Here is a 17,906-nt window from a genome sequence, read left to right on the forward strand (position 1 = left end):
AAGCTATTCCACAAATAGCGCCATCTCCCTTTCAGAAAGCTAAATGCACACTCTGTCATTCCGCAACTAATGCGGTGCTAGTTAAACTGTTCCTCCCTTCTTTCCCAATGGCCCTGTTTAATGAAGACATTCACAGGTCATCAGAGGGTAAGCGGAATCTCCCAGGATAATTGTAGCAATGTCCATACTACTATTGTCCATAGTGTTCCTGGGGGCAAACAGTCCTTCCTCCATTAATTTTAAAAGAGCTGAGTTCCAAAACATCCTAGCACTGTGGACCCTTTCAGACCACCTAGCATTTAAGTGTAAATCTGCTCTGGTGGTAGGCAATCCTCTGGAACACTATGGGGAAATACCCGTTCCTGTTTATAACAGGAGTACTTGTGGCACTTTAGAGACTAACAAATTTATTAGAGCATAAGCTTTCGTGGGCTACAACCCACTTCTTCGGATGCATATAGAGTGAACCATATATTGAGGAGATATATATATACACACACATACAGAGAGCATGAACAGGTGGGAGTTGTCTTACCAACTCTGAGAGGCCAATTAAGTAAGAGAAAAAAAACTTTTGAAGTGATAATCAAGATGGTTCAGTACAGACAGTTTGATAAGAAGCAAGTGTGAAAATACTTACAAGGGGAGATAGATTCAATGTTTGTAATGGCTGGTTCTGGTTCCTGTTTATGAATTCTGATCTCTGATTTGGGGATACAGGGCTTAGCCAAATAACAGGCACATGGGTCCCATCAATTGCTCCAACATAGTTTGGGAATTCCATGTGTGCAAAGCCATCTATAATCTCCTAAGCATTGCCAAGTTTTATAACCCAGTGCAACAGTACCTTTGCCATGGCCTTATACACCTGCATGAGAATGGCCCCAATGCTTGCTTTCTCCTTGCTGAATTGGTTTGCAGCAGACCGGTAGTATTTGGGGTGACTTCCAGATGGTTATGGGGCACCACATGTTGGTACGCTGCTGCTCTAGGTCCGGGTTCAGCACATATCTCCAGAAAGGTTTCTTTCTCCATCCTGAAATTCACTGGCCGCTGCTGATCATCCCTGGTCTGCAGAGCAATCCTCTCCCACCAATCCACATTGCCTTCCTGAGTCCAGAAACAATAGCTTTGAAGCTGCAGCAGGAACCAATACTCTTACTATCTGTGGCTTGATGTCTTCCTTGTCCAAGACAGTGTTCATCAGAGCTCAAGCTTTTCCTTTTGTATTGTACTGAATGGCCAGTTTCAGCTTTTACCATAGAAAAAATTGTGGAACTCTGTGCAGAAGTATGCAAGGCCTAGTATCTCTTTCAATTTGTGCAAACACTTTATCACAGGTTTTGCTGCATATGTTACAGGCAACCATTTAGTCCAATGTTTCTGTAGTAATACAGCTTCCAGCCTTCATGTTGAAACATCTCTGAGGACCATGATCCTTTTCAGAGGGCTAAAGAATTGCAGAACTGATACTAATGATAATTAAATCTTTGGACACTTTTTCCTTCTCTGGCATTCATGCCTATTCAGCATCTTTGTGAAGGAGTTTTCTTCAGTGAGTTATTTGGGGATGAACTTACTGACCTAGTTCAATATGTGAATTCCTTGTTTGTTATTTGGATGTCCTGATGTTCCAAGTTCCTTGACACTTGGAATTATGAGACACTATTCCCTTAGGATCAAGTTCTGTCCTAAGTAATGTAGGTAATTTCAGTTGTTTGAAACTGACATTTGACTCTATTCAATTGAAGGTTGTTTCTTATTACAATGTCCAGAACTTTTTACAATGATTCCTGATGTCCAATAGTGGTGCTGCTCCAAACTGCCATCAGTGTACACTTTTGTGGTCTCCTGAAAGACCTGACACTTATGGTGAAATACTTTTGTTACTGAACATATGTCTGAGTGCTATATCAAGAAGCAGTATCTGTCAAATGGTATACTGAAAGTGCAAATCTTGGTGCTCCCTTTTCCTAGAGGAGTCTGACAAAACACTGCAAAAGCATCTGATTTGAAGAATTGGCTTCTGCCATTTTACCAACCATTTCATTTCTAGGCAAGAGTGAATGTTCCTTGATTGTTCAGAGCCCCTCTTTTCTGTCTTCAAATACTAATGAGTTGACTCAGTCTATTAACTCTTCTTCTGTTTTGTGGATGCCGTCTGTTCTTATTTTTGGCAGCTCTTTCTCTAGTTTATGGGAGAGTAATATGTATAACGATCTCTCTTTTTAAGGCTTGTGAGATACTACAGATGGCAAGTATAACAGGCTGAGAGAATCCTCCATTCTGTGGACACATGATTATAGGATGCATTTAGCCTATTCATAGCTGGTTCAAGCTTGTTTTCATATTTATTCCGATTCCGACATGTACCGTCTTGATGAGGCCAAGCACCTCACCACAGACTGATTGCTTTTGTTGATATTCTAACACACACATTCTTGTTTTGTTTTAGTATATCTGTGACAATTCACACTTGCTAGGGACAGAATATGCTCCTTATTACAGGATTTCAGTTTCGCCTTTGACTTCTTAATCTTTAAGAAACCGAAAGAGTGGTTCAGAGAAAGTAGAGATTCACATGTGTTGCTGTGTCTGGTTTGTTAGCCATTTGTACAAATTTGCATTAGTTGTTCTTTGAGTTTGTAAGCATTTTCTTCCTTTGTGTTCATGAACAGCTCCTCTCCTTCACTTGGGGGACCTTTTACTCTGCCTTCAACTCAGACACTTTCCTGAGTCTTGTCTGCACCCACCTTTGCAAACTGCTTAGGCTTTATTACAGTTTATAAACCATCCCTCCACAATGCTGGACTCTTCTTATACTTGTACCAGTTGCTACATCACTGACATATTTTTGATGTGTGGCTTTTCCCCTTTGTCCTTTTGCTCTTTGAACTTCTTTCTTACTTAGACTCATAAACTTTAAGGCCAGAAGGGACCATCATGATCATCTAATGTAACTTCCTGCACATCTCAGGCCACAGAACCTCACCCACCAGTTCCTTTAATAGGCCCATAATTTCTGGCTGAAGTCCTCAAAACTTGATTTAAAGACTGCAAGTTACATAGAATCCATCATTTACTTTAGTTCAATCCAGGAAGTGACCCCTGCCCTACACTGCAGAAGAATGTGAACCCCCCCCGGTCTCTGCCAGTCTGATCTGAGGGAAAATTCCTTCCTGACCCCAAATATGGTGATCAGTTAGACACATTAGCCAGACACCTAGTAGTAATTCAGAGCCCTCCTCATTTTTGGCCATTAGAGATATTTGCTAATAGCAGTTGTGGATGGGCCATATGCTGTTGTAGGCAGCCTCATCATACTGTCCCCTCCATAAACTTAACAAGCTCAGTCTCCAAACAAGTTAGGTTTTTTGCCACCACTATTCTGCTTGGAAGGCTGTTTAACTCTGGGTTTTAGTCCTGTTGCCTGTCCCTCTAGAGCCTTTTTATTCTACATTTCTGCTTTTATTCTGCCACTTGGCATATATGAAAATTGCCTTTTCAAGTGTTGGATCTACGCCTCTGAGTAGCCTTTAATGTGTCTTTTTTTGAATTATTACATTCCAAGATTGCTTGACTTTTAATAAAAGGGTTGCTTAATGTTCTATATTCATAACACTGGCTTTTTAATGTTAAAGACTTAAACTCCCGTCTCTTCTCCTCTTCTTCCCCCCCCCCCGCTTTTTTTTTTTTTGGTTTTTATCCAGGAAAATGTCAGAGGTGACATATTTTCCATAAGGTCCCAATGATCCTCCATACTTCATTTTTTTCCCCCTCCACATCCTCCACATGGAATACATTGTATATATCCAGTACTAGAACACCAACCACTATCAAATAGAGCCATTCTTTTGCTCCTCTTTTATTATACTAGTCCCTATGGCTTCCATACACACTTCAAATTGCTATATACATTTTTTGTATCAGAATTTCCCATAACTAATGGGGCTGGTGAGGGAATTACGTGTTGCAGCTGCATGCTGCTACCTCTCAGCAGCCATTTCTTAAGTTTCTCCTTGTAGTCAGTGTCACTTTCATCAAACTTTTGTGGTCTGGTTGCTCTCTTCCTGGATCAGCTAGGAGTCTGTACCTTCCACTTCTAGCATGCGGTATTATTTAAGTGATGACTGAGGCAGATTTTAGGATACTTTTTGTTGTTACCTAATAACTTAACTTAAAACAATACAATGTTGCTGCTGCTGTAATCAAGCCTGGCTGAATTCTGTCTTAGCCTCTGCAACTGTTTCCTAGTGACAGGACCATAAAACAGCAGGATAAACGTAAGTGGGTTGTCAACGATATGGTTGAGGATATGATGCAAAGGCATGAGGAATACGTGGCGTATCAGAAGGCAAAGCAGGAGTGGAGCATGCTGCAGGCATAGAGGTATGGAAAGATTTCTGGAGAAAGAATGGAGGCATAGGGAACCCAGCCATGCTAGCACTAATGGCCACAGACTCCTCACATTACCATATCTTGCAGCCAGTGCAGGATTTAGAAAACTGGGGCTGGCTTGGCAATGGACTATTTCACGAACTGGAAGCACAGGTGTTCTCTGTGTAGTCATATGCAAAGCAAGCAACATGGTTTTTGGAGTGGGGAGAGCGAACAGGAGGAGGAACTTGGCCAGAGAATAACACATCCTTTAATACTGGCTTTTGAACCTTTAGTATTCAGTGGTGGTTAATGTTTTGTATACAAATGCCATGCACTTGCATTGCACAACATGTGGAATATTTATTGCATGTCATAAAATAACATGTAATAGTTATTTTATAGAGGGGTAGCTGGCTTTTTCCTTGAGTTGGTTTGTTTGTTTTAAGTTGGTTATTTTTGGAAAATGTGGCTTTGTGGGTGCTTTCAAAGGAAGGAAGATCCAGGAAGTTTTGTACTAAGCTTTTAATAAAGTTGCAAAATGTCACAATCACATAGGCACTTAACTTCACACCAAGCCTATATAACCTAAAATCACACTAAAGGTTAAATCACCTCTACACTATATCAAATAGACAGTTTGCATCTCTATAATAAAAGCAGATAATGAAGTGATGAAAACAGGCAGCTTCCTTCCCCCACTGCAACCAATTCCAGGGTTCATTGGTGACTCTACCTTATGGTTGCCTGTACTAGGCCTGCAAACCAGAAGTGTCGAGAGCCCATGCAAAAACACTTGCCTTTAACCTTGCAGATGTTGTGCTGGGCGCACCAGACCACAGACATATGGACAGCATTGGCTGCATTGGCATACAAATGGTTTTGGAGGCAGCACCCTCTTGCCATCAGCCTGTCAAATGCACACTCTACCCCATCCTGCAGCTGCTAAGCTTGTAATTGAATCTTCTTTTGCCAGGGCCCCTAATGTCAGGGTATGATTTCATGAACCATGGCTAGAGTGGGTATGCATGGTCCTCCAAAACGACAGTGGGTACAAAGATCCCATTGATTATAGTGTAGTTAAGAGGTTTCAGAGTGGTAGCCATTGTTAGTCTGTATCAGCAAAAACAACGAGGAGTCCTTGTGGCACTTTAGAGACTAACAAATTTATTTGTGCATAAGCTTTTGTGGTCTGTATGTTCCACTCCATGCATCTGATGAAGTGGGTTTTAGCCACGAAAGCTTATGCCCAAATAAATTTGTTAGCCTCTAAAGTGCCACAAGGACTCCTCGTTGTTTTTAGTGTAATTAAGAGGGAATAAGGTCCCTGCTTCTCTCAGCAGTTCAATGCCAGATCTCTTTAGCACACTGTATTCATGCAGTATTCATTGTTAGTCTCTAAGGTGCCACAAGTACTCCTGTTATTTTTGCGGATACAGACTAACACGGCTGCTACTCTGAAACCTGTATTCATGCAACTTTCCCATACTTCACACATTAGTGTTTCTGAACTTGCCTCTCCAGGCCCTACAGAATGATGGAATAGTATCCTTTGCAACTGACACATTTGCTTGTTCCTGCTGACTGTCAAACTGTTGGGTATGGGTTTTGGAACTCCATTCTCTGAAAGCTAGCTATCTTAGGAACATTTCTCATGCTCACCACCAGAGGATAAACCAGTGGTGATCCCCTCACAAACCTCCGTTACCACAACACCAACAGTTTACTTGCCAACACCAAACTGGTTTGCAGCACCTGTAATAGTCTGGTGTTGCCAGCTTCCAGAGGGCAATAGCAACCTGCTTTTATACCTGTATGGACTCCCTCAATTAAGAGTTCTGATAACGGAGGGTCAGGGCAAGCTTTTCACACAGCTCCATAAAGGTCTGTTTCCTTATGTGGAAATTCTGGAGCTACTGCTGGTCATTCCATGTCTGCATGACGATGTGATCCCACCACACTATGCTTTGTGGTATATATCCCACTGGTATATAAATACCCACTCTTTTTGTGGGGTTTCTTTTACAGCTGTAATATTGATTAAATGTAGGTTCTAATTGCTTGTATAGGAAGTTTTCTTTAGGTCTTAATGAGCTGTAACTAAGCTGAAATTTTCCATGTTGAGCATCTGCCTTAGGCTGGGCTCTTTTGGAGAACTGCAGCAAAAATGGTTAATTTGTTTTTGAGAACCAGGTTAGAGGAAAATACATTTATGTCCATGTTTTTTATATATAGCTGCTTCCCACAGCTCCCATTGGCCAGGAACGGCAAACCACGGCTACTGGGAGCTGCGGGTGGCCATGCCTGCAGATGGTCATTATAAACAAACTGTCTCGCAGCCCGCCAGTGGATTACTCTGACGGGCTGCGTGCGGATCGCGGACTGCAGGTTGCCCACCACTGAATTGGAGGGTGGTTGTTGGAAGGACTGAATTAGGTCTGTGGAAAAAAAAAATAGTATGTGATCATGTAATTGAAGACTGCATCATAATGTGTGCGCACAAGAAGGCTAAATCAGGGTTGTGCAAGCATTTTCTAACTTTTGAGTGCTTGACTTTGTAACTAGAGCTGTGCAAATTTTTTTGGTTTAATAGTTTATTTGTGTTTGTTCAACACAAAACTGTTTGCACATGTGATACCAATTCAGCCAAACATTTTTGGTTTTTTTTGGGGGGGACGGACTTGGGTGCCATTCCCAAAATGACATCCACTACCTTATAAGTTTTAGCCCAGTGTTAAGGAACTCATCAGGGATGTGGAAGGCCTGGGTTCAGTTCCCTCCTCTGCCTGATGTGGAGCTGGGATTTGAGCTTATGTCTCCCACATTGCAGGAGAGTGTCCTAGCCACCAGGCTATGGACTATTCTGGGGTCAGTCTTTCTCAGTCTCTCCCATTGAAGCTGCTGCAGTTTGTATAAAATACTTAAATAATCATGGGGCAGGAGTGTGTGTGTGTGTGTGTGTGTGTGTGATTTAGGGTTACCATATTTGAACTTTCAAAAAAGAGGACACTCCATGGGATGGGGGGGTGTAGCCCCACCCCCTATCCACTCCCTCCCACTTCCCGCCCCCTGACTGCCCCCCACAGAATCCCCAACCCATCCAACCCCCCCCCTCCTTGTCCCCTGATTGCCCCTTCTGGGACCCCGGCCCCTAACCGTCCCCCGGGACCCCACCCCCATCTAAGCCTCCCTTCTTCTTGTCCCTGACTGCCACCTCCTGAGATCCCCCCCCACTCTAACTGCCCCCTCCCAGGACCCCTTCCCCTACCTGTCCCGACCCCTCTCAACCCCCCCACCCCCTGACAGGCCCCTCCCAGAACCCCCGACCCATCCAACCCTCCCTGTCCCCTGACTGCCCCCTGGGGCCCCCAGCCCCCTTATGGTGCCGGGGGTGCTGAGGCTGTGGGGGAGGGGAGAGCAGGGGAGGGGCTCTGGCTGCTGGAGGCCCCGATGCGAGCGGCGCAATCCGGCCCGGCCGCTCTGTCAACCGCGCCGTGCTCTGCATTGGGAGGGAAATCCCGGACCTTTTTAGATTTTTACAAAGTCCTCCCGGATGGCTATTTAAAACCCCCAAATCAGGACATGTCCGGGATAATCCAGACCTATGGTAACCCTAGTCTGATTGACTGACTATATAGTCTTGTGGTTAGGGTACCCACCTAGTAGTGGGGAGATCTAAGGTCATGTCTCTGCTTGACTAACTCTTAAATAGGAGAAACTCAGAGAGCTACACACCATTGTATCCCATAGGCCTGTGGGTAGGGTGCTCTCCTGCAATGTGGGTAGACCCAAGTCAAAGTCCTACTCCACCTCAGGCAAGGGGGAATGGAACCTAGGTCTCCCTGGTGAGTACCTTAACCACTAAGCTAAAAGTTATAAGGAGGGCAGTGCCTCCACCCCCTTGTTCTCAATGGTGAGGAGTGTTGTCTTTTTCACCTTCTATTTTTTAATGGACAGTATTTTATAACCGTCTGTACCTGATGCTTGTTTTTCATTACAAGTGCTCCTGCCTCTCTCTTTGTAAGATCTTAATTTCTTTGTCTCCTCTCATTTAATAGCCATGTTTTTTATTTGAACTACAGGTTTTTACCTTTAAAGACAAATATGCAAATGACTTATTGTAAAATATTATTTTTATTAGCAAGCTGAAAAAGCTAAGTGAAGACAGCTTAACTAAGCAGCCTGAAGAAGTCTTTGATGTTTTAGAGAAGCTTGGTGAAGGGTGAGTAAAACTGTTTGTTTGTGTGTGGGGGGGGGAATACATGGGGAAAATATTTAAAATTAATATGATATTAAAAGTGACACAGTGTCAATGAGCATGGACTAAATTGGGCCTTTTTTTTTAGTATTTAAACAGCAAATGCCTGTGTGGTTTTTTTTGAAAACCTACCCATGCATTTTTGTCATGCCTTTCTAAAGGCTAGAGTTTCAGACTGCAAACCTTCATGCCTTTCATTTACTGATGCAGAAAAATAAGTTTATTTTTGTGGTTGTAGTGAAGTCAGGAACATTTTCTTTGCCACAAGCCACACTTAATTGCAAATTGGAAAGTAGATGAGAATGGTGATATAAAGATATATTCCGAGTAGGGTACATGTTACCTTCCCTGTTATCATTTTATTGGTCATATAGACTGGTGGAACAAAGAATGTGATTATTACACAGCAAAGTATCTTATTATTGAAGGATTGGTATATACTGTAAGGTTGTTTCGCAGCTTGGCTAGCTGCAAAGATAGTAGATTATTATTTTTAGAGAGGGAAAGAGGTTGAAATAGAGAAGGTCTCTGTGGTATAAGAGCTCCATTTTTACTGTGATCTGCCCAGGGAAATTGGTAGCTCTGCAGGTGCTTTATGCAGTTGGGAAGGGTACAAGCCTACTCACCACCACCAGAATGTAGGAGCTCTGCAGGATTTGTCAATTGAACAGGGGCAGCTTCTCTGGCAGCTGACGAAGCCTGTGGTAAGCCTAAATTCTGTAGAATTCTATTGAATCTTCTGGCATTATGAATATAGAGAAGTCACATTCCTAGGCCCAAGGCTGATGATGAGGAACTGAAATGGACAAAACATGAATCTTGTCAATTTCTATTCCCCTGCTGGCTCAGAATTATGGAGCATGTAAGAGGAACAGAGCCTTCCAAACAAGCGCAGTATGCTCAATTGCTCATGTGTTTGAGTAGCTCACACTAGAGGCTAGAGTTTCAAACTGCAAACCTTCATTTTGGGCACCTGATAACTGACTTGTTATGATAATAGGGAGAATATTGTAAAATAGAAAAATGTAACTGTAAACATGTAATTGTAATCTTATTCCTTTTAAATAAAATGTATGTATATCCAGTAATTTGGATTATATTCATGATGAATCTAAGAGCTATTTACAAAACTAAGATTTTTCAATTTCTAAAGTTTTAGAGGAGTTGATAGAGGAATTTAAATTATGAAGGGAATTGCAAAAAAAATGATCGGTCTCTCCAATTTCTTGATCCCATGTTAAGAAAACACAAAAGGGTAATAGCACTTTTTTCTTTGTAATTATATTTTAGAAAGCATATACCAAATCTCTGTAAATGTACAGCCACAGAAAATCTGAGTCAAATACTGTAGCTAGATTTTTAAGAAGAATGGGATAAAATTATGATTGGTATGCAAATGATGATGAGGATAAATCTCATGGTCAGGATGTAAACTGATTGCCTGAAGGGGTCAGGAGGGATTTATCCTTTCCCTCCTTGTTTTTTTTTCTAATTTACAGCATTTCCTAACTGGCTAAGTGTGTTATGATGGTGATTTACCTTTCACTTAACATTATATTAGTTCATAAGCAACTGCTGGAGGTAAGGTACCAGATATTCTTGATCAATATTCTGACATAATATGCCAAATCCTATGAATTGGCGAAGGTAAACATTATCTGAGGATTTCCTTTTCAGAGGCACAGTCATGATGAAATTGAAATCCCTTGCAATTTTACAAGCATCTGATGTAGATAATATAAAAAAAGAAGTATTCTAAATGAATACAGTGATTGGAATGATCTTTGGAATAGTGCTGATTGGGAGGAAGAAAGAAATATTTTGTAGAAAAAATTAATTTATAATTCTTTGTAATTTTTAGATCTTATGGTAGTGTGTTTAAAGCAATACACAAGGAATCTGGACAAGTAGTGGCAATTAAACAAGTCCCTGTCGAGTCAGATCTTCAGGAAATAATTAAAGAAATTTCTATAATGCAGCAATGTGACAGGTATGAGCAATATTTGTTTATTTAATTCTTTGCCTCCTTTTTAAGCATCTATTTGAAAATGTACTTGTAATGTGACGAGCACAAATGAAGTCTAGTAAAAGTCTATTTACACTTGGTATTAAGTTCAAATTTTAACGACCATTGCATATGTACTCATTGAGGGTCAAATTTTCCCCTAAGTTTGTAGCGAAATGTGCTTAATATAAACAACTGAAAGAGAAATATATACTTCTAAATTAATATTAAAATTCACTTAATAAATGTTATCCTGAGAAGAATAAGGTATTTTGTTTAGATATGCACTTGTTTACAAGCACTGTCAAACAAAAATCACTTGACATGATTATAATTAAAGTAAGGTTTAAAAAAAAAAAAAAAATTGAAGTGCTGTTAAAATTTCCTGTAATCAGAAAAATCCACGTGAGTTTTGAATCCTCCATTTCAAAGCATTGGCAAGGATTGTTATAGACCAAGACTAATCACTGTTAATTTTAAAAAATAGAGGGGGGAAAATGTGCTTGGAAAATAGTCTCTATTATACAACTGGCACTTTTGCAACAATGATTACTTTGGGGGAGCTGCTGTTATCCTAGTCTTTCTTTGGACAACTCACTCTCTGATTGTGGTGGCAGCTTTCTCTGACTAGGGCTGCAGGAACAGGGGCCTTCACTTGTAACACTAACTTTCATTTCTTCCTTATAAGTGCTACTTTCACTTAAATTGTTTTGTTCTCTGTGTGTGAGGGGTGTTTTTTTTAAAAGGATTATGGTCCTGATCCTGCAATGGGATCCATGATGGTGAACCCTTATGCATGTGAGGTGTCTTCTTTAAGTTGGTGGTGTAAGATTCTGTCTGTTTGCGGGATCAAGGCCTAATTCTGCAAAGGTAGGGCTAAAATCTCTCTAGCTGTCGAACTTTCTTTAAACACAAACTTTGTCAGTAACCATTTGGGCCAGTCTGCTTTCACAAGTCTTACTTACGGCTGTCTTCTCAAGTCAGAGTAGTTTGTACACCCTTGTCTACTGCTGCAGTGTTGAGGCTAGCTTACCACAGAGGGACAAAAAAAAGTCTCCTTCCTCATTTGAGATTCTGCAGCTACTGCTACTCACAGAGTTCTTTCAGACCTGGGATATGTCTACACTTAAAATGCTACAGCGCCGCAGCAGCACTGCATCAGCTGCACCGCTGTAGTGCTTCAGAGTAGACACTACCAATGCCTACTGGAGGAGTTTTCCCATCAGCGTAGGTAATCAGCCTTCCTGAGAGGCGGTAGATAGATTGGCGGAAGAATTCTTCTGTTGACCTAGCACTGCCTACACTGTGGATTAGGTCGGTATAGCTTTCTCTCTCAAGGGTGTGGATTTTTCACACCCCTGAGAGATGTAGCTATACTGATGTAAGTTCTGGCCAAATGCTCCATCTGCTGAACATTGTGCTCAAGTACCTCGTGGAGTTAGATCAGGGGTGGGCAAAGTTTTTGGCCCGGGGGTCCCATCTGGGTGGGGAAATTGCATGAAGGGCCATGAATGTAGGGCTGGGGCAGGCAGGGGGTTGGGGTGTGGGAGGGGATGAGGTGTGCAGGAAGGGGCTCAGGGCGAGGGGTTGAGGGCAGAGGAGGGGTGTGGGATGTACGAGGGGGCTCAGGAGGAGTGCTGGGTGCAGGCAGGGTGCGATGGGGGGGCAGGAGATTGGGGTGCGGGGTGCCGGAGGGGCTTGGGGTGAGGGCTCTGGCCTGATGCCACTTACCTGGAGTGGCTTCGGGGTGGCAGCGGCGTGCACCGGGGCCAGGGCAGACTCCCTGCCTGCCTGCCCTGGCCCCGCGCTGCTCCTGGAAGCAGCCGGCACCATGTCCCTGCGGCCCCTGGGGAAGGGGGGACAGAGGGCTCCGTGCGCTGCCCTCGCCTGTGGGTACCTCCCCCGAAGCTCCCATTGGCTGCAGTCATTCAACTAGTCATTGAACTGAATTTCAGAAATGAAGAAAATAGTTTCTCTGCACATGCAGAAGAAGCTACTGCTGTCAAAAGGTGCTTACCCAGTGACTTCTATTAGTTCAATGGCTTAACTTACTTTAAAAGTTTGGCAGCAAGCACGTACTGCTTAGTATTAAAATTTTAAATTTAGTTTAAATGATTTTAATAGATTTATAGTAAATTTAGGCCTTGACATATCTTGTCATAGCTTGAAATTTAATTTTAAATAGGTGTATTTTTAAAAAGGAAAAAATATTGAATTTAAATAAAAAATCTGATTTATTTTTATTTGTTTTTTAAAAATCATCTATTTCTATACACCCTGAGAGCAGGTATGAATGCAGGATAAACCTTTAAACTGAAACAGTGTAGTTAGTGTGGAAACACTGCACAGATTGTATTTAAAACTGTTCCATTTCTCTAATATGGACAAACTTTGAATGAGGCCTCCAGACTTAAGCAACCCCTGAAAAAGTGCTGCCAGGCCTGCCTATAATATCACAGAAATGCTGCTTGAAATATTAAAATATGTGTAAATTGTAAATAGAGGTAATATTACTCCTTTTATTATACCTTATTAATATTTTATTCAAGGTCTTCAGAATTTGTGCTATGGAAATAGTACTAAACTTTTACCTTATAGAGAAGCATAATGGTAAGAGGCAAGATTGCTAGCTCAGTTGGTAGAGCATGAGACTCTTAATCTCAGGATCGTGGGTTCATGCCCCACGTTGGGTGCTTGATCTTGGGGGGGAGGGATAGCTCAGTGGTTTGATCATTGGCTTGCTAAACCCAGGGTTGTGAGTTCAGTCCTTGAGGGGGCCATTTAGAGGGATCTGGGGCAAAATCAGAACTTAGTCCTGCTAGTGAAGGCAGGGGGCTGGACTCAATGACCTTTTAGGGTCCCTTCCAGTTCTATGAGATCGGTATATCTCCATATATTATTAAAGATTCAAATGCCAATGTGTATAAGGCTGAAATGGATTTTCATAATATACATTGCCAATAGTTTGGTTTATGGCCAGGCTGGAATTGGATACTCATTTAGGATGGCCAGTAGTGTTCTTAATGCATGCCAGTAAGCACTGGTGTACAATACCTGCAGTCAAGTAACAGAGGGGTAGCCGGGTTAGTCTGAATCTGTAAAAAGCAACAGAGGGACCTGTGGCACCTTTAAGACTAACAGAAGTATTGGAGCATAAGCTTTCGTGGGTGAATGCCCACTTCATCAGACGCAAGTAATGGAAATTTCCAGACACCCTTCCACCAACAACCCGCCAACCTTAAGCATATTCTCACCAGCAACCACGCACCGCACCATAACAACTCTAACTCAGGAACCAACCCATGCAACAAACCTCGATGCCAACTCTGCCCACATATCTACACCAGCAACACCATCACAGGACCTAACCAGATCAGCTACAACATCACCGGCTCATTCACCTGCACGTCCACCAATGTTATATATGCCATCATGTGCCAGCAGTGCCCCTCTGCTATGTACATTGGCCAAACTGGACAGTCACTACGCAAGAGGATAAATGGACACAAGTCAGATATCAGGAATGGCAATATACAAAAACCTGTAGGAGAACACTTCAACCTCCCTGGCCACACAATAGCAGATGTAAAGGTAGCCATCTTACAGCAAAAAAACTTCAGGGCCAGACTCCAAAAAGAAACTGCTGAGCTCCAGTTCATTTGCAAATTTGACACCATCAGATCAGGATTAAACAAAGACTGTGAATGGCCATCCAACTACAGAAGCAGTTTCTCCTCCCTTGGTGTTCACACCTCAACTGCTAGCAGAGCACCTCACCCTCCCTGATTGAACTAACCTCGTTATCTCCATACTGATTTATACCTGCCTCTGGAAATTTCCATTACTTGTGTCTGATGAAGTGGGCATTCACCCACGAAAGCTTATGCTCCAATACCTGCAGTATCTCAGATATTCCATCACAGCTGTTGCTTTTGTACTGGATTTGAGTTAGCAGTAGAACATATTAACAGAGAAAGCTACAGAAACTCTGTGATCTAGGCAAGGAGAAGAGGGTCTTAAATTTGCTTAAATAAAACAAAAAGAAAACTCTATGTGGGACTCAGGCTACAGTGACAGGAGGCCAGTGTCAGAAGACTGAATAAGTATCTTACTGCCAAACTACAAGAAGTGGCTGGTGCCAGTCTGAAAACAGTCCTCCAGTTAGTATATGATGGTTTTGCCTCTTCTCTTTAAGAAGTTCCTGAAAACCGCTTGTGACGGGTTGGGTCACAGAAACCCCCTTGGGACTGCCACCTGATGTGCTGGGACTACCTCTGAGCCCATTTTCCCTGCCAGCTTGGGACTTCAGTACCTTGCCTTGTTTGAGCCAGACACGCTTGCCTGCTGCAAACACAGATCCAAGTCTGAACCACGTCCCCCACAAGCTGCAGGCGTAACTGAAAACCGCTTAAGAAGTGCTCCTGTCTCCAACACTCAGATACCCAGCTCCCAATGGGGTACAAACCCCAAATAAACCTGTTTAACTCATAAATTGTTCGCCTTCTGTAACACTGATAGAGAGCTATGCACAACTGTTTGCCCCTCCCCCCCGCAGGTATTAATACATACTCTGGGTTTATTAATAAGTACAAAGTGATTTTATTAAATACAAAAAGTAGGATTTAAGTGGTTCCAAGTAATAACAGACAGAACAAAGTAAATTACTAAACAAAATAAAATAAAACATGCAAGTCTAAGCCTAATACAGTAGGAAACAATGCAGGTAAATCTCACCCTCAGAGATGTTCCAATAAGCGTCTTTGACAGACTAGCCTCCTTCTAGTCTGGGCTCAAACCTTTCCCCGGTATAGTCCTTGTTCCAGCTCAGGTGGTAGCTAGGGGATTTTTCATGACTGCCACTTCTTTTATTCTGTTCCACCCCCTTATATATCTTTTTTGCACAAGGTGGGAATCCTTTGTCCCTCTCTGGGTTCCCATCCCTCCTTCTAAATGGAAAAGCACCAGGTTGAAGATGGATTCCAGTTCAGGTGACATGATCACATGTCACTGTAAGACTTCATTACCCACTTGCCAGCACACAGGTATACAGGAAGACTTGCAAGTAAACAGACCCATTACAACCAAGTATCCTGGTTAATGGGAGCCATCAAGGTTCCAAGCCACCATTAATGGCCCACACTTTGCATAATTACAATAGGACCGCAGAGTTATATTTCATATTCCTAGATCATAACCTTTGCAAAGATATATTACATGGCATATCTAGCATAAAACATATTTCAGTTATGTCATATTTACACTCATAAGCATATTTCTATAAAGCATTATGGGGTGCAACGTCACACCCCTAATTCATTAAGCATTCCAGTTACAGGGACTGCTTCCCTTTCTAATTGGAGGCACTTGTTTATATTCTACCGGAGTCCCTTGTGCCTTTGGCCCCTGAGCTCAGGGGAGGATTTATGTCCTTTTTTTGATATGTTGATGAATGGAAATACAACATGCACAATTTATGGCACTCTATAAATAACAGTCTTCCGTTAAAACTTAATATGGAAAATGCACTTAGAGTTCCATAAATATTTCTATAGCAAAACGTTAGACTGAACAATATTCAGGTAGCTATTCATGTTTGTTTTTGAAATAGACTCCTGCAGGTTGTGTGGAAAAAAAGGGGAAATTTAGAATGATTGCTACGCTGTCCACTTAACACTGGAAAGAGAGAAAAAGAAGAAGGCTCCTGAAGATAGTGAAAAGGGGAATAGACTTTTCCCAAGGAAAAGGGGAGTGAAGAAGGTGCTTCCCCTTCATCAGAAAGCAACTGGTGATTGGGGAGGTCTTTGTATTTATTTGAGGGGTGTGGGAGTATTGTAGGTCATTCTACATGTGCCTCTGTCATTTTGGTTAAACAACCAAACTTCTGGAAGTCTAACCAGGCCTTTTTGAGGCCTTGATTAAGGTAATCCCACCATGACCTAAAATTCACTCAAATGCACCACGCAATCTTTGGCTGTCCTAGTGACACCCCAATTCTCATCTTATTAGAACTGACCCTGGATATTTTTTCATTGTTGATTATTAATATATGAATCTCAACTGTTTTGTGTTTATATTTAGTCCCTATGTTGTCAAGTACTATGGCAGCTACTTTAAGAACACAGATCTATGGATTGTTATGGAGTATTGTGGAGCTGGCTCTGTCTCGGACATAATTAGATTACGGAATAAAACAGTAAGTTCTCTTTTCTATGTGTATTTTTTTGTATTGTTGTTTTATTATAACTTTTAGTCTTAAGTAATCTAAGAGAAAAGATTCGCCTAGAGGCTTTGTCTAACTCTAGGGGAATTTTTGAAGAGGGCTCAATCTTAAAGGCATGTCTACACTGCGCGCGCGCAAAAAAAAATGTTCTTAACTTGGGTTAGCAAACCAGAGTTAGCTAACTTGAGTTAAAATAGCAGTGAAGACATGGCAAGTTGGCTTTTAACTCATATTAGCAGCTCGAGTATGGGAGCCCAGGATTGAACTGCTAACCCAAGGTAAAAGCTGAGTTACTGGGTATGCCTACGCTGCAAAAACAAACAAGCAAAACACCACGTGGCAGTGAGTTTCAGAGCCTACGTCAACTGACTTGGGCTTGTGGGGCTAAAAATAGCACTGCAGACATTCCTGCTTAGGCTAGATCTTGGGGTCTGAGATCTGCCCCATTCACATGGTTTCATAGCTCAAGCTCTAGCCTGAGCGAGAACGTCTACACTGCTATTTTTAGCCCCGTAGTGTGAATCCTGTGAGCCTGAGTCAGTTGACGCGAGCTTTGAGACTTGCTGCCACAGTTTTTTGTTTGTTTGTTTTTTGCAGTGTAGACATAGCCACTGTGTCTTCACTGCTATTTTAACCCTGAATTAACTAACTCATGTTTGCTAAACTGGGTTGAGAACACTCTTTGCAGTGTAGACATGCCCTTAATATTGGGCACTCTTTATTTCTTTGAGGCTAATGGGAATTGAAAGTTGTGATTAGAATCTATTAATCTATGAAACCTCTCAGGATGGGAGCCCTCAAATATGGTATTTATTTCAGCTACACAAATATTGCCTCTTCATCTGCAAGATAGTATTCTAGATCACAAAATTCAGTTTATTTTCACTTGATAATTTTACTCATCTTAAAAGGACACTCATGGCATAGTTTGTAGCTCTAAAATGTACAAATTTTTTCTCACTGATAGAAAGAACAAAAATTCCTCTTTACTCCTTCACCTCTCACATGCCATCCTGTAGGTACCTTGTTTAGGAGGTCGAGCTGTT

The 17,906-nt window shown here is 41.9% G+C and overlaps 1 protein-coding gene across 1 annotated transcript in view; it reads left to right on the forward strand.

Moving 5' to 3' along the window:
* The window catches only part of STK3 (serine/threonine kinase 3), a 285,794-nt gene that overhangs the window by 13,797 nt on the left and 254,091 nt on the right, over positions 1-17,906 (forward strand). The window contains exons 2-4 of the mRNA XM_065398610.1: positions 8,519-8,599; positions 10,497-10,625; positions 16,719-16,833. Of these exons, the coding sequence (XP_065254682.1) occupies positions 8,519-8,599; positions 10,497-10,625; positions 16,719-16,833 (325 nt within the window). The remainder of the gene's footprint in view (positions 1-8,518; positions 8,600-10,496; positions 10,626-16,718; positions 16,834-17,906) is intronic.

The sequence above is a fragment of the Emys orbicularis genome, chromosome 2 (genome assembly GCF_028017835.1).
Source record: "Emys orbicularis isolate rEmyOrb1 chromosome 2, rEmyOrb1.hap1, whole genome shotgun sequence".
In the NCBI taxonomy this organism is placed as follows: domain Eukaryota; kingdom Metazoa; phylum Chordata; order Testudines; family Emydidae; genus Emys; species Emys orbicularis.